This window comes from Panulirus ornatus, chromosome 33 (genome assembly GCF_036320965.1).
Source record: "Panulirus ornatus isolate Po-2019 chromosome 33, ASM3632096v1, whole genome shotgun sequence".
Classification (NCBI taxonomy): Eukaryota; Metazoa; Arthropoda; class Malacostraca; order Decapoda; family Palinuridae; genus Panulirus; species Panulirus ornatus.
Genome location: NC_092256.1, coordinates 23,169,793 through 23,196,027, shown reverse-complemented (window position 1 = coordinate 23,196,027; position 26,235 = coordinate 23,169,793). Strand labels below are relative to the sequence as shown.

General features: G+C 48.2%; 1 protein-coding gene across 1 annotated transcript in view; it reads right to left on the bottom strand.

Moving 5' to 3' along the window:
• The window catches only part of ptc (protein patched), a 123,369-nt gene that overhangs the window by 92,549 nt on the left and 4,585 nt on the right, over window positions 1-26,235 (bottom strand). The window contains exon 2 of the mRNA XM_071681921.1: window positions 22,572-22,764. Coding sequence (XP_071538022.1) covers window positions 22,572-22,764 — 193 coding nt within the window. The remainder of the gene's footprint in view (window positions 1-22,571; window positions 22,765-26,235) is intronic.

The window sequence follows — 26,235 nt, the reverse complement described above, 5'->3', positions numbered from 1 at the left end:
CTGGGAAGGCTGCAGGCAGGCACGACGATGAATCTACGGCAGAGAGAGAGAGAGAGAGAGAGAGAGAGAGAGAGAGAGAGAGAGAAGCCGCCACGCCCCTGCCCCTGATGTCTTCATTCAGCCCGGCCCACGCCGGGGGGAGGGACGGGGTACGACCGCGATGGGAGGGTGGCGGTACAACCATGATGGGAGGATGAAGGGAACACCATGATGGGAGGGAGATGGGGTGATAACAGAGCTAGTTATATCATGATGGAGGAGGAAAGGATAAATATACAAATAAAGAGACGAGTTGTACAGGAAATGAATAAATAATGATGATAAAAAAATGAGAAACAATAAAGGAGGAAGAGGTACAGGAGTGAAAGCCACAGTGTCCACACCAGACAACTGCCACACGGAGGAACCAGAAAAAAAAGAATTTAATCCCACACAAAAGGCGTAAAAACCGAGATAAGATTTAAGGTTAATGTGATGCTGGTGTACGATAGGATCTGGCTTGTCCGAGAACCTTTACCCTGTAAATGATTATGACTGGGTGTTCCTCAATAATGTAGGCGGGTAACGCGAGCAGACTGAACATGGTCAACACGGGCAGCTCCCCTCCCGCTACACACACACTACAGTGCTTCGCCGCTGTCGTGCCGGGATACAGCGGCCTACTTACGTGCTCGGGAAAGGCTTAGCAGCAACACTGGGCTGAGAGCAGATGTGAGTCATGTCTGCCGTGCGTAAATACCTTTTAAATCATGGGAGGAGGAAGACAAGACCACCCGCAGGGGCCGCTGTGGACTTGCGGTGGAGGGCGGTCGTGGAGATGGATGGAGACAACTTGATAGGAAGGCGCGATAACGGAGATGGCTGGCCAGATGCTGCGGTAGGGGAGGCAAGGGGCGCTGTGCGCCCGGGAGAGAGAGAGAGAGAGAGAGAGAGAGAGAGAGAGAGAGAGAGAGAGAGAGAGAGAGAGAGAGAGAGAGAGAAAGAGAGAGAGAGACTGCTGTGTCCTCACAACAGAAGGATCACTTTCTACCTCGGCGTACGAATCTCCAGGTCAGTTGAGCAGCTTGGGAGTTTCCTGACAATCGTGATCATGTGAGGCGGCCCTCCTCCTCCTCCTCACCAGGGCCGTTGCTCAACACACTCATGACCCAAGCACAACACAACATTCAAAACCCTCAGACAACACAACAATCAATCATAACCAACACAAATAACCACCACCATCTAGATGTTCGTGTGGGACATAACACTGATAGAATACATTACGACAGCTTGGGTCGCCATGATCATAATGAAGACCCAATTAATGATCACAAAGAACACTATTCATGATCACTGTCTAGACTACACGTTATCACTCATCAAGATAAGACATGTTATCGTCTGTTATCACTGTGGTCAAGCGCGTTCCTGTAATGCTCCTTCAAATCAAAAATTCGCATCCATTTTTTTTTTCCTCTCTACTTTTCCCATTTCAAAGTATGGCGGTGATGAGAACTTCTTTAACGTTAACCTTATGAAACACACACACACACACACACACACACACACACACACACACACGGATCTTCGTGTTTCACTTTCCTTGTGGCTACCAGCATATTGCCGATCACGTGATCTGTGATCTCTCTCTCTCTCTCTCTCTCTCTCTCTCTCTCTCTCTCTCTCTCTCTATATATATATATATATATATATATATATATATATATATATATATATATATATATAATTTCATTATTCATACTTGATCGCCGTGTGTGTGTGTGTGTGTGTGTGTGTGTGTGTGTGTGTGTGTGTAATAAACAGGAGAGTCCTGGGTCGGAAGGCCTTTGATCCTTCTTGAAACGCACTTTATGATCCTATGATTTCTTGTGCACATTCTACAAGTTTCTCACTTTAATAATGGATCAGTTTTTGTGCACACACCTGTGGGTCGATCTCCCCCGATCTTTAGCGCGCATCACAGGTGCAAGACGGCAACAAGCACACGGGTGGGGACATCAGCAACATCACTTGAGGGCAGGCGAACGCAAGCAAGAGAAGCTGAGGCCAGTATGACACCATGCAGGACTCAGGGGGCATATATACACGAACCAAAGGGAGTAAGAGCAGCGGACACGATGAAGCAAGGTACACCATCCGCGCGCGGTGTGTGTTTCCAACGCTGAAGCAGCGACCTGTGTGGCGCATGAACGGACGGAGAGCAACGATGAACACGGACGTGTTATGAGGTACGAGAAACACACTTGAGGAACTCCACTCTCACGTTCAGGGAAGACGAGGGTGAGTGGCACACATGGGGCATGGGGGGGCGGCACCACGCACGGCACACTGAATGACTCAGGCCAGCAAGTGAAAGGCACGGCAGTTAAACCACAAGCACCGTCCACCGCTGGTCGAAACATCGTCCACAACAACTCTCGTTAATACTGTCTTGAACACCACGTCTCTCTCTCTCTCTCTCTCTCTCTCTCTCTCTCTCTCTCTCTCTCTCTCTCTCTCTCTCTCTCTCTCTCTCTCTCTCTCGTCGTGCAAAACAATTTTTTGAAGGGGGGATGTTATTCTCCAAACCTCATATCAATATATCATCACAATTCTGTCAAGAGAGTAACTCAATCTTCTTCCTCGAACCACTGATGCAAGAGCGCGATTATATATATATATATATATATATATATATATATATATATATATATATATATATATATATATATATATATATAACCTCAACGTACCACTCAAGTAGGAATCAAGCACATTGCCTAGCTACCATAATGCAGACACAAAAAGCTTAAAACTCCGGGAAGAGAGTGTGCGGCGGGAGATAATAAGAGGCTGGAGGTGGCAGCAAGGCCGGCGAGTTGGCGGGAATGAAGACATCTCGGGACTAGAGGGTCTCGTTGACAACCGTAGCGAACGCCGCCACTACCTGGCCACGGGGAGCCAGACCTGGCAGTCACGACCTAACCTCTCTTTATTACCTCATCCTGCCACGTTTTTACGCCCGATATCGACAGCTTTTTTTTTTTCTCTCTCTCTCCTTCTAATATCTTATTGAATCTCGGTGCAAGGTGAGGGCTGTTTGTGCTTCATGGTGTCGCAGGTCGCGAGGGAAACGACCGAGGGAGGGCGGGGGGAAAAATACAGGAGGTTCGTATGGCAACGCCACATTCGAGAGTTGCGGACGAGAAGGGCCTACCTGCCGACCGCCAATATTACAAAGGGGTTGAGGGAGCGCTTACCCAAACTGGTTTCTTGTTATTAATTGTTAACGTCTACACTGTGAATGAACTACATTTATCCTGCCCCACTGTATATTATGATCTATTCCACATATAAGGCTTGCAATACATAAAAAAAACAACTTGGTAAAACTCGCACTTTATTCTATATCGCAGTTCAAAAGTGGAGGGAAAAAATTCGCCAACGTAACCTCTTTTCTCCAACCACCTCTACATACCTGTCCGAACTACCAAAACTTGTGCCAGCTCCCGTATTACCTATGTGCAGAGAGAGAGAGAGAGAGAGAGAGAGAGAGAGAGAGAGAGAGAGAGAGAGAGAGAGAGAGAGAGAGAGAGAGAGAGAGGACATGGGTGGCTACACACATACACCATCTCCTTAAGGTCATCAGCAGAGAGAATTTCGTCTTAGCCACAAATCGCCAGCCTCCTAATATAGTGTATCCTGTGGTCTTAGCTCTCTCTCTCTCTCTCTCTCTTTCTCTCTCTCTCTCTCTCTCTCTCTCTCTCTCTCTCTCTCTCTCTCTCTCTCTCTCTCTCTCTCTCATTTACACAAACGCGCTTACACCACAGAACACATATGCATAGGTATACATACACATAATATATATATGCACAAATGGAAGATGTGATAAAATATGCAATACTGTACCTACCTACGTCTTGTAACATTTTCTTTCTACACCAGGAATGCCCAGCAAGCCTACCTCCCACCTTCAGACTCTCTGACCAACTCTACGAAAATCGTAGTTACTCTTGTAGAGAAACGCAACTGCCATCACGAGCAGATTCATACAAAAGTCTTGGTATTCAGAGAGTCAGCCATGTTTATGGTCTCTTTAAACAAGTGTTGGGAGGGGAGCAGTTTACTCAGTAAACACACGTATCACAGCCGACTTCAGAAGCCACCGACCCCAGCCAGGGCGCTGCCCTTGCCTACCAGGGAAATCCGACGTCAAGCATTCCGTCCACACGGAGGCTACTCCCTCCTCCCCAGCCAGACGGCGTCCAAAGCAGTTCAAGGGTTATATGTCGATGACTTGTCTCCCACGTATTGTTTGGTCTCTCTCTCTCTCTCTCTCTCTCTCTCTCTCTCTCTCTCTCTCTCTCTCTCTCTCTCTCTCTCTCTCTCTCTCTCTCTCTCTCGTCCGTGTTCCGGGACACGTCCAGCATCCTCCCCTCAGTACCAATCCGACTACTCATCTCCCCTTCACCACCCCCATCCTCACCCCAGCCGTGTGCCCCCCTCGCCCCCAGCACTCCTGGATCACCTTTCCTTCAGAGTTGCTAACTACTGCAAAAAACCAGCCGCCCCTCGTTGTCCGACCCCCCCTGATGAAGGAAAGAAATAAAACAACCCCCCTCTCTCCCGAAACACAACTTCCAGTATAACCTCAACCAGCATCCTACAACATCCAAACTGGACACAACTTAACCGTGGGGTGAAATCGTTCTTGTAAACGTGAGGTGAAGGTCGGGGTAGATACGCGGCGGTGTGTATTGTGGGAGGTGAGTATCGTGTTACTGTCCTCCCTGAGAAAGTTCCAAGTGATCTGGGACTGAAGCGTGTGAAGAGCCTATTGTTTCCTCCCTCTTCCCTCACTCACTCACCACGGGCGGGGGGGTCACCACCGGCCACCACCCTCCCTCCACCACCCTCCCTGATCGATTTCCGGACTGGCTACCCTCTTGAGCACGACGTCACGACCCTTGGGTACCATGACTTGAGCTAAGCTCGAGGGTCAAGACAGAGGTCAGGTCATCACACCACAGGGTCATAACTCCGTGCTGTTGGTCGACACTAATCGATCTTACCAAACCTCACCGTACCGGACCAATGGGCTGTGTCTACCAAATGAAATGACTGAACTTGATAATGAGAACGATTATCGTAATGACCAAAAACACTATCAACTTTATGGATAACATCTCTAGTAACACGTGTGGATTTGAACTGCTTTTGCATCAACCTCAACACTGATTATACGAGGACCCGTTAATATAAGGACCTCTGAGAATATATATATATATATATATATATATATATATATATATATATATATATATATATATATATATATATATATATATATATATATATATTTCTTTTCTTTCAAACTATTCGCCATTTCCCGCATTAGCGAGGTAGCGTTAAGAACAGAGGACTGGGCCTTTGAGGGAATACGCTCACCTGGCCCAATTCTCTGTTCCTTCTTTTGGAAATATATATATATATATATATATATATATATATATATATATATATATATATATATATATATATATATATATATATATATATATGAGGATCATGGTAGCAACAGCGGTAGGGGAGAATACAGTGAGAGCACGTGAGGCGACTGTCTCTCCTGACAAATGTTTCCGGCAACGCCCGTCACCCATCATGGCCAGCCGGTCCCTCAGTTCCGGCGGCGGCGGGGGAGGCGGAGGTGGTGGTGTACAGGCCCCGCGGGTCAGCGGTGAGGCAGATGAGCCTGGCGGCGGTGAGTCAGGACAGGTCACGAGGGGTGAAAAGATATGTGCTGAACACTGTATTTTTTATCATAATTTCTTTTCTATTTTCTATTCGTTCACACCAGTTGAGGAATACAAAATAAAAAATAATAATAATAATGATGATGATAATAATAATAATAATAATACTAATACTAATAATAATAATAATAATAATAATTATCCCTGGGGATAGGGGAGAAAGAATACTTCCCATGTATTCCCTGCGTGTCGTAGAAGGCGACTAAAAGGGGAGGGAGAGGGTGGCTGGAAATCCTCCCCTCTCGTTTTTTTTTTTAATTTTCCAAAAGAAGGAACAGAGAAGGGGGCCAGGTGAGGATTTTCCCTCTAAGGCCCAGTCCTCTGTTCTTAACGCTACCTCGCAAACGCGGGAAATGGCGAATCGTATGAAAAAAAAAAAAATAATAATAATAATAATAATAAGCAGATACACCAACAAAATAAACTTAGATACATAAATTTCTCCGGCAGAGTCACACCCTCCATTCATTAACAGCACAACAACATAAGCACAAAAATGCGAAAGAAATATTGGTCAAGATATTTAAGATAGTCATACAGAAGACCTCCAGCACACCTCGGCCACAGTATATCTGCAGTGGGTGACGCTAATTCAGTTCGGTTCAGCTTCCCAAAGGTTACCCACTAGAAAAAGAAAATATCCTGCCTCCTCCTCACTCCTCACTCCAGCACTCAGGCCATAGTGTTGTGATGTGTGTGTGTGTGTGTGTGTGTGTGTGTGTGTGAGAGAGAGAGAGAGAGAGAGAGAGAGAGAGAGAGAGAGAGAGAGAGAGAGAGAGAGAGAGAGAGAGAGAGAGAGAGAGAGAGAGAGTATGCAGGGCATACGAACAGTAAGGACTCGAGGCCTTTCTTGTGGCAGCTGCACTGTGGACATAGAAGGATCTTGGAATATGATGACACAGTCTTTGCCGTGATGGGTGTTGTCCAAAGCGTGGACGAGAGAGAGTGTGAGTCGTGTTGGTCTGGGGAGTGTGGTTTCTGATGGGTGTAAGTCTGGTTGGCTGGCACTGGAGATAGGAGGTCGGCTTTTTGGTGCATGTGTTTCGTCATTGTTGTATCTGTTTGGGGTGTGGGGTATCTGCAAGTTGAGGTTACATAAGCGTGAGGCAGGAGAAAGCTTTTTGTTTCCACTTAGAGTGTTAGTGGTTAGTTACGGAGTGGTCTGGGAAAGAGGGGTCTAATGCTCTTGGACTGAATTACGTGCCAAGCTGGGACTTTAATTCAACATAAGAATGGGTGGAGAAATCAAGAGAACTGCGAAAAAAAAGAATACAAGAGTATTAAACGAGTTGAGAAAGACTTTTCAAAAGGGTTAGGTCACAGATGTCACGACAAACATGAGGTGATGAGTTCCAGAACTCAGAGATGTAAGGAAAGAAGCAGAGATCACAACGGGCCACCTCTGTAACACTGAGACATCTTCTCTATCTCTGACACTCCAAAGTATACGAGTACGCATCTCTAGAGGATGACGACGACGCTTAGCTTTTTAAAGAGATTTCATTTTGTTTTCCAAACTGTTCAGAGCGTCTGATCCTGAGAAATGGTAAGTGACCCATAAATATGAACAGCAACAACATAACATCTGGTAACAGATGTACTAACGTAAAGTTTTCGACAATGCTAAGGTTGGGTTGTGGGTATCCCATTACTTTCACAGATGCTCCCACGTCGTCACCAGCCCTTCCTCTACACCCCACCCATTAACACTGCCATCGGCACCTTACTCCACCTCCTCGACATGCCACACAGACAGACACACATTAACAGGCCCCGAACGAGCCTGCAGGCGCCTTCACAAGTCTGTTGGCACCCAGGACAGGTGAAGGATGGTCAGAGTGTTGCATGGATGACACGCTCAACACCTTCAGGAAAGTAACATGACAGGAAAGTGATGGCACTTCAATAGCTTCTCCTTGCTTCCCTGTATCATTAGATGCCCATCCATCTACCTACCCATATATTTCAACTGTGCCCGGGGTGATGCCTGAGATCGGTCAACACGCAGCCTACCATTCTTGCATCAGTCAGTCAAACACATTGCCATGGAGGACATGAAACGATCACTCATACCAATCTGTTGATGCTCGAGGAACAATCACAAAGCTCGTCACATCTTCCAAATCATCATTATTGTCTCTTAAATTCTGATGATCGAGTTCAAATACTTTTGCAACGCCTCGTTACCACAAGTTCACAATGGTAGTTAGGGGACTCTGGTCTTACACCTGCCTGTGCGAGATCTGGCTGGGATAAGTGGACTGTGATGACGAGCCCGCGGTGGTCCCTGGTGGAAGGCGTCAAAGGTTTCTGTGACGGTGTGTTAAAAGTTTATTGCCAAACTGCCGATACACTCACGTCACAGAGACCTCCTCCCCTCCGACGCCCCTCCACAACGGACCACAATCGACTCGTTCCAGTTAGTCCTATACCTACCACTGTGAAGGTTTTAAAACAATCCGTGAACAAGTGCGTAGCTATGCAGCAAGTGAGCAGCTCAGTTTTCTGTCAATCTGGCTACATGTTATCTCGACTGTATTACTGTAAATAATCATCATCACCTTATGTTCAATCAAGCTCACAATGTATGAAACATAACACTGACTGTAATCTCTACTTCACAGAACTGAGTCGAAAGCAGTCCGCCTTATAAACTGTCCCAGGCTAACCTCCAAACTTGACCCCCTTACCCTACGCCGCAATGTTGGTTCACTCTCCCTCTTCTATAGGTATTACTTTGCTTTTTGCTCCCGAGAGCTGGCTGCTTGTGTGTCCACACCACTAGCTAGATCACGCAATACTATACAAACTGCTGCGTCACATAATTATCGTGTGGCCATCGGCAACTCAAGGGTGGACCATTTTGATACCTGCTTCTTTCCCTACACGTCGAAGCTTTAGCACTCTCTACCTTCTCATGTCTTTCCCAAAGATTCATAAATACTTTCCCTTGTCTTTTCTTTTCCTCTTTCATAATTCTCTCTTTACCTCAATAAAGGCCCGGCCTTGATGTGGACTTCTGTCCGTGACTGGAGCCTTCAACATAAGAAAAAAAATGATTCCTGTACACCTGCCACCTAAGTGTACCTCCCTCACCCACACGCGTACCTAAAGTGTGCAAATATCTAGTTCACCCCAATGTTAAGTTCTTGTGTGTTTAGTTAACTAGTAACCATCATGTCCTCCCAAAATATCTGCACAACCTAAACCATATATCTCCAGCCAAGTGGCTACCTATATCCAGTGAACCGTTTTTATTTATTTATCTCCTCACACTTCCCACAACACTGTTGAGAAAATCCTGACCAGACGACTCCAATTCTTCCTGAAGAGTTTCACGACTGCCGAGGAATCGTGCCACATGATGCCACCAGTGCTGGACCAGCCCATCCGCACTGGATCAACCCCGCTGCACTGGACCATCCCAACAGCACTATACTACCCCATTTTCATAGAGGCAGCGAGAATGCACTGCACCGAACTTGCCCACCTTCAGTGAACCAGCCCACCTGTACTGGACCAGCCTGCCTTCATGCACCAGCCCACCTGTACTGGACCAGCCCACCTTCACTGCACCAGCCCACCAGCAGGGATTCACATGGTCGTTCCGTACCACAATCTCAGTCAGAAACAGTTGCAGTATCACCTTTCAGGTGGGGTGGTATCTTTGGCGTGAATGGATGGAGGGATGGATTGCTGGCTGCCCCTGGGCAAACGTTTTACCGCAGCAGGCCTACCAACGCCTTCCTCGCAACCCACCTCATCACCAAGACCCCTCGCTGCACTGATCACAAGGTCGAGTTTACGAGTGTCTCAACCCCCCCTTCACTCACCACGACCCCTTCCCATGTTGAGTATTATGGATGGGAAGTGAGAAAGTCACTAGCTGGCAGCTGTGTATGGGTAAGAGGAGGGGTGCCCGCCATCACCCTAGTAGCCCAGGTGCCTGAGGTAAGACGATTATCTAACTCGCAACCCGTCCTCCAAATCATCATTACGGTCTCTAAATCCCGATAATCGAGTTCCAATACCTCTGCAACACCTCGCTACCGCAAGAAATAACTGAGGTGCACCAACCAAATGGGTTGTAAACAATACGTAGAAGCAGGCCAGCACGGGAGACTGGCCAGCAGGAGGTACACACACATCCCGCTTATCCCACACAATCCCCAGGGAAAACATCCCAACCAACCGCTTCAGAAGAAAGTTATATGTACCCAGAAAACGTTGGCTGGTCCATGGCAGGAAGAAACCGACAGGTGTGTGTGTGCGTGCGTTGTGGGCGACGACATGTTAGAAAACTATTGTTCCTCGAGGGTTCAAAATCATGTGATACATAAACGGGTGAATACAGGAGCACAGTTCCCAGGTACATGGGATCAACAGACATGTCTACCCGTTACAAGAATACAGATGATCAAAACCTAGACATCTAAATTCATCGCGACGACTTGGAATTTTTTTTTCAGAACTTACGGTAAGGAAAGAAAGGAAAGAACTAGTGCGATCGTGTACGAAGAGAGAAAACAAGGTCGGATGTTCGCCTGTCTGGCCATCAATATATCATCTCCACTAAATCCTTGGTACAAAAGACCTTTTCTATTAAACGGCCAATCTGAAACTTCTGCCAGTCAAGAAGGTGACTCACAAAAACGCAGAGGTACAAAAAAACAGCTTGAATGGCGCGGCCACATCAAACTGCATGAGTCAGAGGTCGAAGCCACACACATCGAGACGAGGCTCGTGGGCTGCCTGGCTGAACGGAATTCCTACCATGTCTTGGTCACCAGCGTTGCCAAACCTTACTATTTTGCTTTACCATTACCTTTTACTCTGGCGGTTGGTTGCTGGGACTGTGATTCTAACTCATGAGTGATTAAAGACGTTGCACAAAGATTTCTTGCATATGCTCAGTAATAAACACAGAGGACAATAATCAGACCTCTGCAATTATGTCACGTAGTAATACTTCAAACCAAAAGGTAGAATTCATTCACAAGTCTCTTTAAACTCCTCACTACATATTCTGAACTTTTAACTGCCAGACTTTGAAACAAATGACTACCACAGTAACATGAGTCTCTCAATACTGATATATTATACTACAAGACTAGGAAGAGTACCCTAATAATAAAGCAAATGCATCTAATAATTCAAATCTGTGGCTGAGAGATGATGCCATGTATTGGAAAGCATTTACCATACTGCTCTCAGACATCACACAAGAACAGACGGGAGGGGAAACAGCCATTCCTGCAGATAAATACAACGAAGCAAAGCACGTGCCTGCCTCCATCCCCCAGCCACCCCCTATCAACACACAGGCTTGAGTCGGCCCATCTGTCCATTCATGCTCAAAATAACTCAGGGCCGGGTTTCAACGTGAACCAACTATGGTGTACGGTAGACAGGTTATAAAATCAGGCAAGGGCGTTATCGTCGATGATTATCGGGGCATGTTTATGAAAGGGCAGGGTGTTAAAGAGGAAGAGGGACAGGTTAGTCTACCTGGTACATACACACACACACACACTGGCCCACAGGCAGGCACCCGCTTTTCATTACCTTCCTCCCGCCCGCTAAACATGCTCCCAAGCGGTTCAGACCGCTGCTGCTAGAAGCTTCTGCTCGCTTTAAACCTGCTCCAGAAAGCTAAATGGCATGTGAGAAGATATGGATCGATGTATTCGTGCGCTGATGATCTTCAGCCGCTGCTAACTGACAGCACAGACTAGGTTATGAAAGTAATTAGTTCACATGATCAAGACGGGGAGGCAGCGGCCGCGGTAGCTAAGCACCAATGCTACAATATCAACAGTGCATGAATAACTCATCCTCGGTGCTTGCACGCGCGTCTCGTGTTCCATAACAGATACAGTGGATGGCGAGGGGGATCAGGCGGAGTTTAAATGCACGCGTCGAATGCATTGCAACTGGTTTCTCATAAGAGGAACCATGATCAAGCCGTGACCAGGTTGTACCCATACATTCGATGCTCAGAGAACTACTCGAACGCGAGGATATAGAGGCTGTGTCATCCTATAGAGCTCAGACACAGAAGTCTCTCTTCCCTACTGTAATCCCAGACATAACTATCTAGTTCCTAAACTCATCTCCAATGGACATCCTTACTCCAGTGGCTGCCTTAAAATCCCAGTTTAGTTTGGTAAATACACAGTAAATGGAAATCGTGTTTATTTTCTCTGTACACAATGACGTACGTACAGGATAACCAAGTGGAGGGATTTATCAGGGTGCACAGAGCGGGTACAACCTAGCGGCTAGATCCGGAAATAATGTAGCATGAAAACATAAAAGTCAGCCAAACGTGATGCATTAATGCTCTTTAAACCCTTGCGCGCGACGACGGTACGACCCGTGAGCACGACGGTACAATGCTTTACCACTAGTGTACGATCCTCGAGCCTGATGATGTGGCCTTTACCCTACCTTCTTGTGGGTTCGGGTAACGATGATACAATCATACCCAGGGGCTGTGCCCTCCTGCTGAAGAGGTCCCGCATGATGACTTCCCCTAGAACTCCGAGGTTTGCTCTTGAAGTTACGACTAACAACAATGAGAACGTTAATGCAGTGATGTAAGCTGTCACATTCAGTACGTGGAGTGAAGGGTACCACCCCTGCTGAACTAGATGCCTTCTCGGTGAGCCAGGATGATATACACTAGGTGCACGGTCGGCAAACCATGCCCCACATACCAACACTGCATTCTCGAGATGAGCTTCAACGTGGAACAGCATATATTATGTAGCTACAGTGTGTCCTGAAGCCTTTCCACATGAGAGCTAAACCCAATCTCCCCACACCATACCAACTTGGGGAGGACTGTGGGGTATGGGACACCGATACTCCCTACCCATAGCAACACACTACGGCCATCAATACACTCCGGGTCATCAAGGATACACACACGAAACTAAAGGACTCTACCGACAGCGATCATCTCGACTACGTAGCAGGTCCTCCACGACCCACGGCTGCTACCCTACAGAGGCGAAGGAAGATACCTCAGATCCACCCTCAGCAGGAGAGGAGGACTCCCTTATCCACCCGCGAAAGCTGAGGATGACCCATCCACACAAGCAGAGGCCTGCCTGCCTCCTGATCCATGCACGTCAGCAGAGGAAGGCACCTGGATCCACCAAGAAAGACTGAGAATCTCCTCTTTGTCCACCCACAGAAGCGGAAAGAACCTATTTGTACCCGCTAAAACGGAGGACTCATTATCACACACACAAAAAAGGGCCTCACTGAACCTCCTATTCCGAAGGAGCCCCGCCCATGGTCGCCAAAAGAGGGCCTCGTTGGACCACCTACAGCAGAGAACCCCCCACACATGGAACCTGAGGACCGGCTCCCTTGAACTACCTATTAAGGAGGATTCCCACTTACTACAGACGTAGAGAAGTCTCCGTCATCTTCCTTCCCCTGGAGCGCCTCCAGTCGCCCTCAACTTTACACCAGAGACGGACGGCCCCAGCTGCTGAAGCAGGAGAGACACCTTTCACAAGCGTGCCCCCACAGTGCTCCTCCCACCGAGGGTTCCAGTAATAAGCGTCCTCAACCCCTCACGTTATGGAGAGCAGCCCAGTAACCTCACCTCCCCCCTGATGCCCACGCTGATCCGCAGGAGGTGTGAGGGCTGAGCGGCAGGGTGTGGGGGAGTGGACGGGCCCGATCATTGGGATGCTGGTCGCGTCCCCCAGTAAAAGTGCCACATCATACTGGCTTATCACGAGCCATTCATCCACGCCTATGAATGGACTGTGGACATGTTTTTCCTCGCTGTCCACAACCCTTGGGGTGGCCCCCGTGGGCCGTGAGGCCCCCCTCGCGCCCCCTGATACAGCCCCTTGTGTGTCTTGATGTCTGGCGCGTCAGTATACCCCACATCCGCAGACCCGTGGTGGTGAAGCAACAGGGACGTCTGCGTCATGAGTATCATGAGTCAACAACAAACTCTCCGTCATGTCAGCACCCCGTAACTCATGTCACTCATATCCACACTCGTCACCCTCTCTCTATACATGAGGGGCCGCCTCACAACTACCATGATCCTCACACTGTTATTTCCTCTCCAGTCACACTACACGGTGACCTTGTCTTTCCTCACACTACGCTGTGACCTGGTGTATGGTCACACTACGCTGTGACCTGGCGTATGGTCACACTACACTGTGACCTGGTGTATGGTCACACTACGCTGTGACGCGGTGTATGGTCACACTACACTGTGACCTGATGTATGGTCACACTACACTGTGACCTGGCGTATGGTCACAGTACGCTGTGACCTGGCGTATGGTCACAGTACGCTGTGACCTGGTGAATGGTCACAGTACGCTGGGACCTGGTGTATGGTCACACTACACTGTGACCTGGTGTATGGTCACAGTACGCTGTGACGCGGTGTATGGTCACACTACACTGACCTGGTGTATGGTCACAGTACGCTGTGACCTGGTGTATGGTCACACTACGCTGTGACCTGGTGTATGGTCACAGTACGCTGTGACCTGGTGTATGGTCACACTACACTGTGACCTGGTGTATGTATGGTCACACTACGCTGTGACCTGGTGTATGTATGGTCACACTACGCTGTGACCTGGTTTATGGTCACAGTACGCTGTGACCTGGTGTATGGTCACACTACGCTGTGACCTGGTGTATGGTCACAGTACGCTGTGACCTGGTGTATGGTCACACTACTTTGTGACCTGGTGTATGGTCACACTACGCTGTGACCTGGTGTATGGTCACAGTACGCTGTGACCTGGTGTATGGTCACACTACACTGTGACCTGGTGTATGGTCACAGTACGCTGTGACCTGGTGTATGGTCACAGTACGCTGTGACCTGGTGTAAGGTCACAGTACGCTGTGACCTGGTATATGGTCACACTACGCTGTGGCCTGGTGTATGGTCACACTACGCTGTGACGCGGTGTATGGTCACACTACACTGTGACCTGGTGTATGGTCACAGTACGCTGTGACCTGGTGTATGGTCACACTACACTGTGACCTGGTGTATGGTCACACTACGCTGTGACCTGGTGTATGGTCACAGTACGCTGTGACCTGGTGTATGATCACACTACGCTGTGACCTGGTGTATGGTCACAGTACTCTGTGACCTGGTGTATGGTCACACTACGCTGTGACCTGGTGTATGGTCACAGTACTCTGTGACCTGGTGTATGGTCACACTACACTGTGATCTGGTGTATGGTCACACTACACTGTGACCTGGTGTATGGTCACAGTACGCTGTGACCTGGTGTATGGTCACACTCCACACAGCTTGTCTGTGGGCTGGCCAGGCTTGGAGGGGGGGGGGGCCTGCGAAGCAGCGGAAGCGAGGCATCACCAGATAATGATAACATCCGAGCTACAGATACGTGATATCGATCAGGGTGGCCACCTCCCTCCCTCCCTCCCCAGTAGGCTTGGCACAGGAGACCAGGATGCAGGAGGGAGGGAGGGAGACGGGACAGTAGCTTCCTGTGTTTTATCATTTCACCACTACCATCCACACGGACGGGTCGTTCCAGTACAACACTCACATGAAAATGTCAACCTCAAATTCAAATCAGGTTTCAGTTGAGGAAATAAAGAACAGAAATCAACTTGTAACTTCCATCAGGTTTCAGTTATCATCTGACTCAACCCGAGACATAACGGGAAAATGGAGCGACATCTGGCGGGGTCACTACACACAAATCTGAATTACGTGACCGTTCACACACGTTCAACCCATCCTCTCGTGTTGATTAACGTCACTGGTGAAAATGTATCAATGAAGGAAGACACACATGAAGGAAGACACAAATGAAGGAAGACACACATGAAGGAAGACACAAATGAAGGAAGACACACATGAAGGAAGACACACATGAAGGAAGACACAAATGAAGGAAGACACACATGAAGGAAGACACAAATGAAGGAAGACACACATGAAGGAAGACACACATGAAGGAAGACACAAATGAAGGAAGACACACATGAAGGAAGACAGAAATGAAGGAAGACACACATGAAGGAAGACAGAAATGAAGGAAGACAGAAATGAAGGAAGACACAAATGAAGGAAGACACACATGAAGGAAGACACAAATGAAGGAAGACACAAATGAAGGAAGACACAAATGAAGGAAGACACAAATGAAGGAAGACACAAATGAAGGAAGACACAAATGAAGGAAGACACACATGAAGGAAGACAGAAATGAAGGAAGACAGAAATGAAGGAAGACACAAATGAAGGAAGACACACATGAAGGAAGACACAAATGAAGGAAGACACACATGAAGGAAGACACAAATGAAGGAAGACACAAATGAAGGAAGACACAAATGAAGGAAGACAGAAAACTGTCATGATAAACTGCACCGTTGATCAACACAGCTCTATCGCGGCAAACGTGTGTTACAACAGTACAAACAAAAAAAAGTACCTCAGTGGGCTCATTAGCCCACACGGCCCAGACCAATATCATGAATTATAGAGAATTACACGAATGAAAGACAACGTGTCATTTAAAACTCATTCAACCACAGGGAAAAACACAACATTGTTATCTGGCTAAACTTCATTCCGTGCAAAAATGACGTGTCAATGTCATCCACTGTCGTGTTTTTCCACGAGCGATTCCTTAATCAGCCACAGCTGTCGACATGGACTGATCTCAGAATTCTCACGGTTTATACACCGGCAGATGGTAATAATGAATACAGAAATAACACATTTATTTGGCACTATCTCAAGTCTTCTTGAATAACACCAAACATGAGACACTGTTAACTACGTCCAGGCAGATGTGGGAGGCCACCTCCCTCCGTCCGTGTGTGCAGCGGCCACACGACGCACGCTGGCCATGGTGGAGTTCATGCCGAGGTGATCCATCCTTCTGGCCAACAACAGTACCATCCTGGGGCCACAACACCATCCTTACATCGCCCGGCTGGCATCACCCACCAAACTCTTAACCTTCCTCTTCGTCACAGCTCTCTCTCTCTCTCTCTCTCTCTCTCTCTCTCTCTCTCTCTCTCTCTCTCTCTCTCTCTCTCTCTCTCTCTCTCTCTCCTTGTAAACCACAGGCCAGGGGGCTGGAAGGCTCTGGTGCGTGGGTAGCAGGTCCCTAGGCCCTAGACAGTGGACACCAACCACCTACCAAGACCTGGTTAATGACGCACACCCACACACAGCGACCGTCTGGCTACGAGCGTTATGCCGGGGTCAATAACTGTGGTCACTGTATGTACGAGAGTACGAGCAATCCTCACCACAAGAACCAGAGGAAAGACACCACAATACATTGTGTCACCCACGCATCAACATCTGAAGCCACGACACGGTGGCAGGACGGACGACATGTGACTAACAGCTTCGTCAGGATCTGTTGGTCTGTTGCTGTCTGAATGCCCTCGCATAACACTGGAGGAACACGTCTCTTGACGGCTGAGACTGGGAATGGCTCAGCGACAGCAGCCGGGGTGCTGACAGAGAGGCATGAGTCTGGATCATTGAAAGCGAGAAAGAAGCAGAACGTGCGATTAGAGTGTGTGTGTGTGTGTGTGTGTGTGTGTGTGTGTGTGTGTGTGTGTGTGTGTGTGTGTGTGTGTGTGTGTGTGTGACTACTGTCTGGGCTGGTGTGTGTACACTCGTGAGGCTGTCTCAAGCAGCACACCAGACTTGCGTCCAGCACCAGCGACGCTACGTAACTCCCGTGTGGTGTGGTGGGTGATGCCTGGGGTGGTCAGGAGCCACCAGCAAGGTCGGGCCCCTCGCCCAGATGGTCCCACCACCACGTGGCTCTCGCCGGAACACGCACACGTAAACAAACCACACGGCCCACACCAAAATAGCCAGCCACACGAATTTGCCCAACGCTTCACTGAGTTACGGCCACATCTGCCCGAGTGGCGAGGGCGACCCGCGCCCCTCCTGAGGGGCACATGCCCAACAAGTCCTCTATGCCGACCCGGGGAGGTTAGTCATGCAGCTGATACGGAAGGATCAGCTGTTTGGCATCAGCTGATCCAGCCTGACTGTAAACACGAGGGTCGTGGTTCCGCTACACTCCATCCACCCACAACTGGTTTTACGCTCACTTACGCCCATCACACGCAACGGCCCACGCTTACAACGTGAACTCTCTCTCTCTCTCTCTCTCTCTCTCTCTCTCTCTCTCTCTCTCTCTCTCTCTCTCTCTCTCCACTACATACCATACACTGGCTGCCCCCCACCCCACCTCCTCCCATCCCTCGGCGGTGTACACAGTGGGGACCACCCAAGACGAGGACCCAAGGGAGCGTGGCCTTAACCGTGCCAAGCCTCCACATGGCACCGGGGGCAAGGCAGTGCCAACCACACCAGGGCCAGACGCCCGCAGGGAGGGAGGGGAGGGGAGGGGGGAGTTCTGAGGAGAACGTGGGGAGGGAAGGAAGGAGTCTGGTAGGCTTAACACAGCTGAGAGTAGCGAGGAAATACGCTGGAGTGTGAGGAAGTGGAGGTGTTGGAGGGGGAGGGAGTGGTGGTGTTGGAGGGGGAGGGAGTGATGGTGTTGGAGAAGGAATGGTAGTGTTGTGGAGTTACTGGGGAGGATAATGGTGGTGTTGGGGGAGAGAGGGACTGATGGTGTTGGGGGAGAGAGGGACTGATGGTGTTGGGGGAGTGAGGGAGTGATGGTATTGGGGAGAGAGGGAGTGATGGTGTTGGGAGAGTGAGGGAGTGATGGTGTTGAGGATAGTGGTAGGGAGGGAGGTCAGCTCACCTGGCCCAGGGTCTTGCTATCCTCACACACATTCTCCCTCTGGTCCTCTGACCTCGGCCACCTCAACCTACACCACAAGCGAGGGCTGAATCCTCCTCCAGCCGATAACGAGGTCATCCAGGTCTACTCGTCTGGCCTTAACGATCGGCAGCAACTAATTAGACATCCTTCTCGTGTTCGCGATCGTCACGAGCCAATTTTTTTTTATCACACTCGACCTGCGTTTCACCTATACCCCAAGCTCGCTATCACAACATAATTAGATGCCCATTTTATGATCTCCTGATCACGTGACCATCACCTCGACGCTGACTGTGGTGCATTAGGAAGGCTCTGTGGACACTCATGTGCCATGATTCTTTTCACACTTTCCCCCCTCGGCACAGACTGTTGCCTCTCTGTTGCACACCACATATCGGGTGTCGTGAGGGGCTCCCATCCCTTCCTGCACACTGTCTCTCCTTCCAACCCAGAGTTGGATTTCTCTGGTTCTGAACACCGAGGGGAGAGAGAGAGAGAGAGAGAGAGAGAGAGAGAGAGAGAGAGAGAGAGAGAGAGAGAGAGAGAGAGAGAGAGAGGCTCTAGGTATGGTAACTCTCTCTCTCTCTCCCCTTCACTCAGCCTTCAGTTCCGCCAGCAATCCCTGCAGTTCCACCACTCGTGAGGTGGGACACTCCCTCCCACCACGGAGGTGTGCCCACATCTCTTCCCTCATTACGTCTCTGCCTCGTCACAGTTGAGACATCGTGTCTGATCCTCTTCTGGAACACGTTAAAGAGGATGACAAATGCCGTAAATAATGTCGACATAAAATTAATTAAGTTACGCTTCCCTGCGTGCACGAGACCAGGCGACACTGTGGTACTATGCAGTGACCCCACCATCTGGTGGATCGAGTCTCACTTCCCTCGATCTCTTTTTTCTTTTAAAAAAGGAAGCTGGATGCTGATGACAACAGCACACACACACACACACACACACACACACACACACACTTCTCATGGTGAAGGAAAGTCATGAGGAGACGCGAATAAAGAGCGTTGGATCGGGTTTGGGTCCCATGAGCCCTTGTCTGTTCGTGGAGACCTACCACACCGTCCCTCCCTCACGCACCACCACGTCGCGTCGTCCCACCGTGGCCACCAGACCCTCCCTCACCACCATCAAACCCTCCCACCCTCCCCATCATACCTTTCTTCAGCGCCACCAATCAATCCCTTCCTGGCCAGCCAGCGTCTGTTAGATATACGAGGTCAAGGAACGAGTGGAGAGGGATAAGAACGATGAACAAATGAATTCTGAAAAATAATACTGAGCAGAGGGAAGGAGAAACCAAAACTTTGCTATAAGTTCACCAGGAGTTGGCCTAAATCGTCAGCTTAAGAGCAACGAATCTGGCTGAGGGACTTTGGGAGAAGAGCTGTGGAGGATGACCAAACAGAACGCTGGGTCGGGGATTTGTATTTGGACTGCCTGAAAGCATTTGACACCAACCCAGATAGAATGCTGCAGGGTTTTACTGTGGGACCTTTAATCTTCTTGATCTCTATACATGGCCTTCCAGAAGGCATGGACTCCCACCTAAATTGGGCTGCTAGCGATATAAAGGTCATGACGGGAACTGTGAAACGAGGAGGTTCGACTCAACCGACAAGGGAACCCAGACAGCCTCCGTAAAGTAATGAAGACAAGTAACGGTGAAAGAAGTCCTCGATATGAACATCATCTGGCATGAAAGACGCTGCACGAACCTGGGTGAGAGATTTAGGAATCGGCATTGTCCCTAACCTGTGGCCAAAGTCCCACATTCAGTGAACAGCTCAGGAGACCAGCTGTTTGCTGGCAAATATTAGATTCCATCTGTAGTGACGTCCATGAATAACGAAACAGTTAACATATTCTTAATGTCATACATATGGCCAAAATGGAGAAAAATGCTTTTCAAGATTGGTCAGCGAACAGCCCAGGCTGTGGGGAGTGAAGACCCCAGAAGACATCACCAGGTATTTAAGCACAAACATCTGACAGAAAAGGTCCAGTGAAGAACGACAAAGATGGACGAAGAATTAAGAAACATGACCAACAAGGATAAGCTTAAAGCTTTACAGTTGTCCAAGACTAAAGCGTTTTTGAAGCAAACTGAAGACGTGCACACTGAACAGTTCCTCAAAAGATGTAGCAAAAACAGAGATAACATGTAATCAAGCAAGAAACTTGTTAAAAAGATGTAAGTAAGTATTTCAACACTGTAATGAGAAAAAACGAGAATATGGATAACCCTACGTAAGCGTAGAAAGCTTTAAGACAGCAGAGATAAGGGTAAGCCCAAGTATGAAGCCTCCTCCCTGTACTGTACAAATTACAGTACAAATTACAGTACAAATTACAGTACAAATTACAGATATCTACACACTTCCCAACAGTGCCAGTCTATCATCACTGGTAAACAGACCATTGGCAGCCTTCTGAAAGGATCAGTCTTCACCAATCAAGAGTCTTTATGACCTAACCACTCCGCACATTCCCAAGATGAAACCACCTTAACTTGCAACATTTAAGCGACGATAAATCCCCAGTTATACCATCATCAGAAATAGTTACAAGCAAGGAAATTAATTTACGAGAGCTTTGGCAAGAAGTGGTCGTAAACCTTCGTTGATCGTGATACAATCCGCAAATTATGAAACAATAAAGCGTATTCAACAACAAACAGAAGATCTACGATACAGAACAGGGCAGCTAACGACTTGAGATTAAGCCACTACAAATACCCTCCAATTATACAATAACAACAAGACTCACTGGGTGACGAGGACGCTACAACCTCCAAAAACCCACAAGAAATAAATCAAATCATCAAAGGAGCGCCGGGTCCAACTTTCTTGTCCAGCAAAGGGAGCCGCGGACCAATTAGATCACTAAACCATTACTATCATACCGTAGTAACAGTTGCAACAACAGGCCAATCATCGCGACGTTTAACTACCAATTAGTGTGAATAATGGTCCTAAAAGCGTGCTTTAATCCCCCCCACGCAACCCCACCCCCAACGCCCACAAACCCTCCTTGGCGACCCAAGTCGACAAAAACTAAAGCTAAATTCATCAGAAACTGTGGTAGGAGGAAAAAAGTTTATGTTTACATGGGTTTGTTTACAGTGAGCGAGGATCAGTCAGGTGCGTAAGAATGGAGGGATCAGCAGCAGCAGCAAACACAAGCCTCACCTTCATTCACCAGCTTACTCGTAATATCACTTTACTCCAGAGTAAATCGCCAGGTTAGCTCCACACGATTGCTGTCTTTAAATATCTAACCACAACGCAGCTATAGTTTTTATATGACCTTCATGGTACACGTTCTCTTATTACTATCATTTTTTTCTCTCTCCCTCCCTCTCTCTTCCTGCTCGACCATCGGTCCTTCTTTCATGTGCACAACACCAGGAGCGCCAGCGACACGCAGCCTTCATGAGCCTCAGGCAACAATGTTCCATCTTCTGCTGCTGAGACGAGATTAATGGTTCCATCTAGGTGACGAGAGGCACCATGATGCTGCTGTCCACAAGGTTCTCCGCCACACCAGAGGCACTTGTGTTCACCACACCAGAGGCAAGAACTCAGCAAAGAAAAAAAAAAGTGAATCAAAACTTACAGAGCCAAGCGGAGAACGAGCCGATAGCAAAAGTTTAATGTCATGGATCTCAAACGATCAAGCTCAGCTGTAGCTCTGCGTACCTCATATTACACAACGTGACACAAAACAGAATAAAACAAACACATTATCTAATACAAGTAAATAGTTTTCAGGCTACTGAATAGAAGCCTGAGAGAACACAGCTGTCATGAGTCTGATTAAATGAAGAGGTTGTGAGTCGTGGCCCACACGGAGAACATGGGTAAAGAGCAAGACATCAGACATGTTACACCAATACTGAAAAAAGAAAAATAAGAGAACACAGAGCGGAATTGCTTACCTTCGACCCATAGTTTCTGTACATCCGTGAGCAGCGTGGCGCTCTTGAGGCCGACGCAGAAGGTGGCCAGGACGAGGAGGGCGACGAAGAGCACCTTACCCGCATGTCTCTGGCAGAACACCCCCAGTTGTAACAGCTGCTGCTGCAGCTTCGTCCGTACCCATAGTGCTGCCCGACTCCCCGTCGCCCGACCCTGTAATGGAAAGCAGTTAAGATCAACACGTATCGGAGGCGATCACAAACATCATGGTTCTAGATGAGACAGTAAACCATTCCTTACCTCCTCACCAGACCTTCCTTGCCTGCTCACAGCACCACACAGCCGGGCGCCTTCCCTCTACATCCACTTACTTAACCCTTCAGCCTCCACGACGACCCCCCCTTGTGTCATAAAGGGTTCTTCTTCCCCAACCAACACACACTGTCACCGCCCAACACTCATAATTGTCACGCACTGATTTAAAAGTGAGTTTCACACCATCTAAATATAAAAGAGTACATAAACAGCTCCAACTCAAACCTCTCTCTCTCTCTCTCTCTCTCTCTCTCTATATATATATATATATATATATATATATATATATATATATATATATATATATATATATATATATATATATATATATATATATATATATGTGTGTGTGTGTGTGTGTGTGTGTGTGTGTGTGGTAGTGTATCACGGGGCTAAAGTGTAGAGAAGAGGGACCGCTTACCTCCCCCTGACATACGGTTCAATTTGCTCCTCTCCCGTTCATCATCACATTCATTTTCCCCTCGCGCTCTTCCCTGTCACATTCTCCCCTCCTCCTGTCCACCAACCCGCCCTCACCCCTTCCACCGTCACCACCTGCCACATCCATTACATTCCCCGTCCCGTTTGTCCACTCTCCCTCCCCCTTTCTCCATTCCTATGTGTCACGATGGGACCATGACAGCCAACACCCCAGTCTTTAAGGATGACAATCGTACCAGCAGCAGCTGGTGGGAGGTACATGTGATCCAACATGAGGATGCACTTGTGTTCATCATGATGACGTGACGAGAGGACACTGAAGGTGAGATGCGCCGTGACAGAGCTGCTGGGGGTGTGGGTGTCTGCCGTAACACCACTGCCTTCTATTTCCTGCCAAGACCCAGGCCTCGCGTGCGGCCCCGTTACATCTACACGAAAACCAGAACCTGTCGGAGAGGCTCGAGCCTTAGTGGAGGACCACAGCAGACCCTGCACACTCACTATACCCTACCGCCTCCTCCCTGGGCTGGACCTCACTGGACGTCCCCTACATAGTGACACGTCCGCTACACCCATAGCTTGATGTAGGTCCATGACAGGTGTTACACGCATGACCACAATGCAGCCCACTCACGACAGAGTGCCACTGAGAAGGGGAGTCCGCGACGCTTCCCGTCCACCTGAGCAGAGCGAGTGTGGACACTAGAATGGATACATAAACCAGCTGTGCTAGATAGAATACCAACAGCCTGGTGGATCAGACTGTTAAGATACAAGCCTCGTCCCGGCGTACAGCAGCGCAACGGCAGCAAGTTACAAGATCTTTGACCTGACGTTACCACGGATTTCTCTTAAATGCTAGGATAGGCACCCTTCTGTCCTTGAGCTGAGCACTCTACCATTACCACCAGTAGCTGTCCACCAAGCCTCTGTGAAGCACAAGAAAAAGACAGAACAAGTTCCATGTGCATCAGCCACAGCCACGGGCGCGCCACAGATAATTTTAGCCTATTTAGAAGCTCGGTAAAACCTGCCTTTAATTACGTCGGTGAAATTATTGGTTGCTTCTGTCAATGAGAGGAATTATCTATCTCTCACAAAAGGAGTTAACAAATCTGTATGATTCATACACACATACTGTATATCCATTCCCCCCCCCCCCCCCCCCCCGTGCGGCGCGAAGCAAAGGTATGTTCCGACATTATATATATATATATATATATATATATATATATATATATATATATATATATATATATATATATATATATATATATATATATATATATATACTAAGCTATTACGGTTTGATCCGTCGGCCAGGCCAGCATCAATCTTCATTACCATGATTAAAACGTCGCAAAGATAATTCTAAAACTAACACAGAGCAAATTAAATTCTATTATGGTGAATTATCTCTTTACGGTCATTATAGTTACATTTGTCGAGGGAAGGGGATATTAATATTATAAGATTAATACGCTGATGTGTTGAACTGAACTTGACGCTGCAGGAAAACCTTCGTCTGTGATCGTCTTTCGCGGCATCAATAAGGTGGAAGACGAGAGTAGCGACCGCACACATTAGGACGTTATCATATTCATCATCACGGAGACGCCGAGGATCAAATCCTATTCCCTGGTATCAAGACGGGTATCTACGTCTTTCTGCTACTATGGTTTTCTCTGATGGGAAGTTTACAAGTTAATACCCTTATCCAACATTAAACAGCAGGACAGGGAAGACAACTCCTTATGAACGAATGTTAACATTACTCCCACTTGGATAGTGCCGCTGGAGACGGCAGGATAAAACAGGTCAGTTCAAGAAGATATATGAGTAAATAAGGTTCCACTGGAGGTAACAATGATTGGAAAAGACTCTCCGGAGCAGTAAATACAAGGCTGTCTTAAGGAATGTACCATCCAACACCAGATACAGTGATCAGGAAAATTATCAGTACACTAGATCGATTCAAGAGAATATTGTTGGAAATACAAGTTGTATTACGAGACGATACACAAGGATTCTCCTGGGCAGGACGGTAAGGCAACAGTGGTCAGCATACGGCAGTGGAAGACTAGAAAATAAGAATACAGGTGTCTATGGCAGGCATTACCGGCCCACACGCAGCAGCAAGTGTATACATCCGGCCATTCTCATTTATAAAGTGTCCTGCTCAAAGTCTGAAATCTTCCAACGTTCTGGCCTTTATTACCTCCACAACCTAAGCCATTCATCTTCAGATCAAGGTTCACCATCCACACACGGTATCAGGGGGCTGGCCAGCCACACCAGATGTCACAGTGGGCAGGCCAGCCACACGCGGTGTCAAAGGCAGGGCAGGCCAAACCAAGTGGTCTGTGTCAGACCAGATTAGTTCAGCTAAAGAACGCTCATGATCACAGTTCTATATATTCATCTGCAGAAGAACACAGCATGAACTGAAGACCAGCACCCAGCGAGGGGGACGACACCAGGCGACAACGATCTAACAGCAGCAGCAAAGGGAAACTCTCAAAAAACGAAGAAAATATGGGTCATTAATAATATCTGAGGGACAAAGCACAGGGAGAGACGGGGGGAGGGAAGGAGGGGACGTGGAGAGGGGCGCGGCGTGCGACGCTATCAAACGCTGAAGCCGCTTGATGACGACGGAGGTTCGACGGGCCACCTGCTCCCGGTCCGTCACCACATCCATCTAATCAAGACCTGCAGCCAGGACGATACACGAGCTGCAGGGAAAATGTTGAGGTCGGCACCACAGCCACACAGGGGTAAAAATCTGACCTCCCTAAAGAGGAGAATCGTGGACTCAGAGGCGAGCCACGGCCTCATACAAAAGAGGGAGGGCGGGAAGTTCAAAATGGCATCACAGAGAGGGTAGCGATGAGGGGGGGAGAAGGCTTGATGACGCCCAATAGGAGG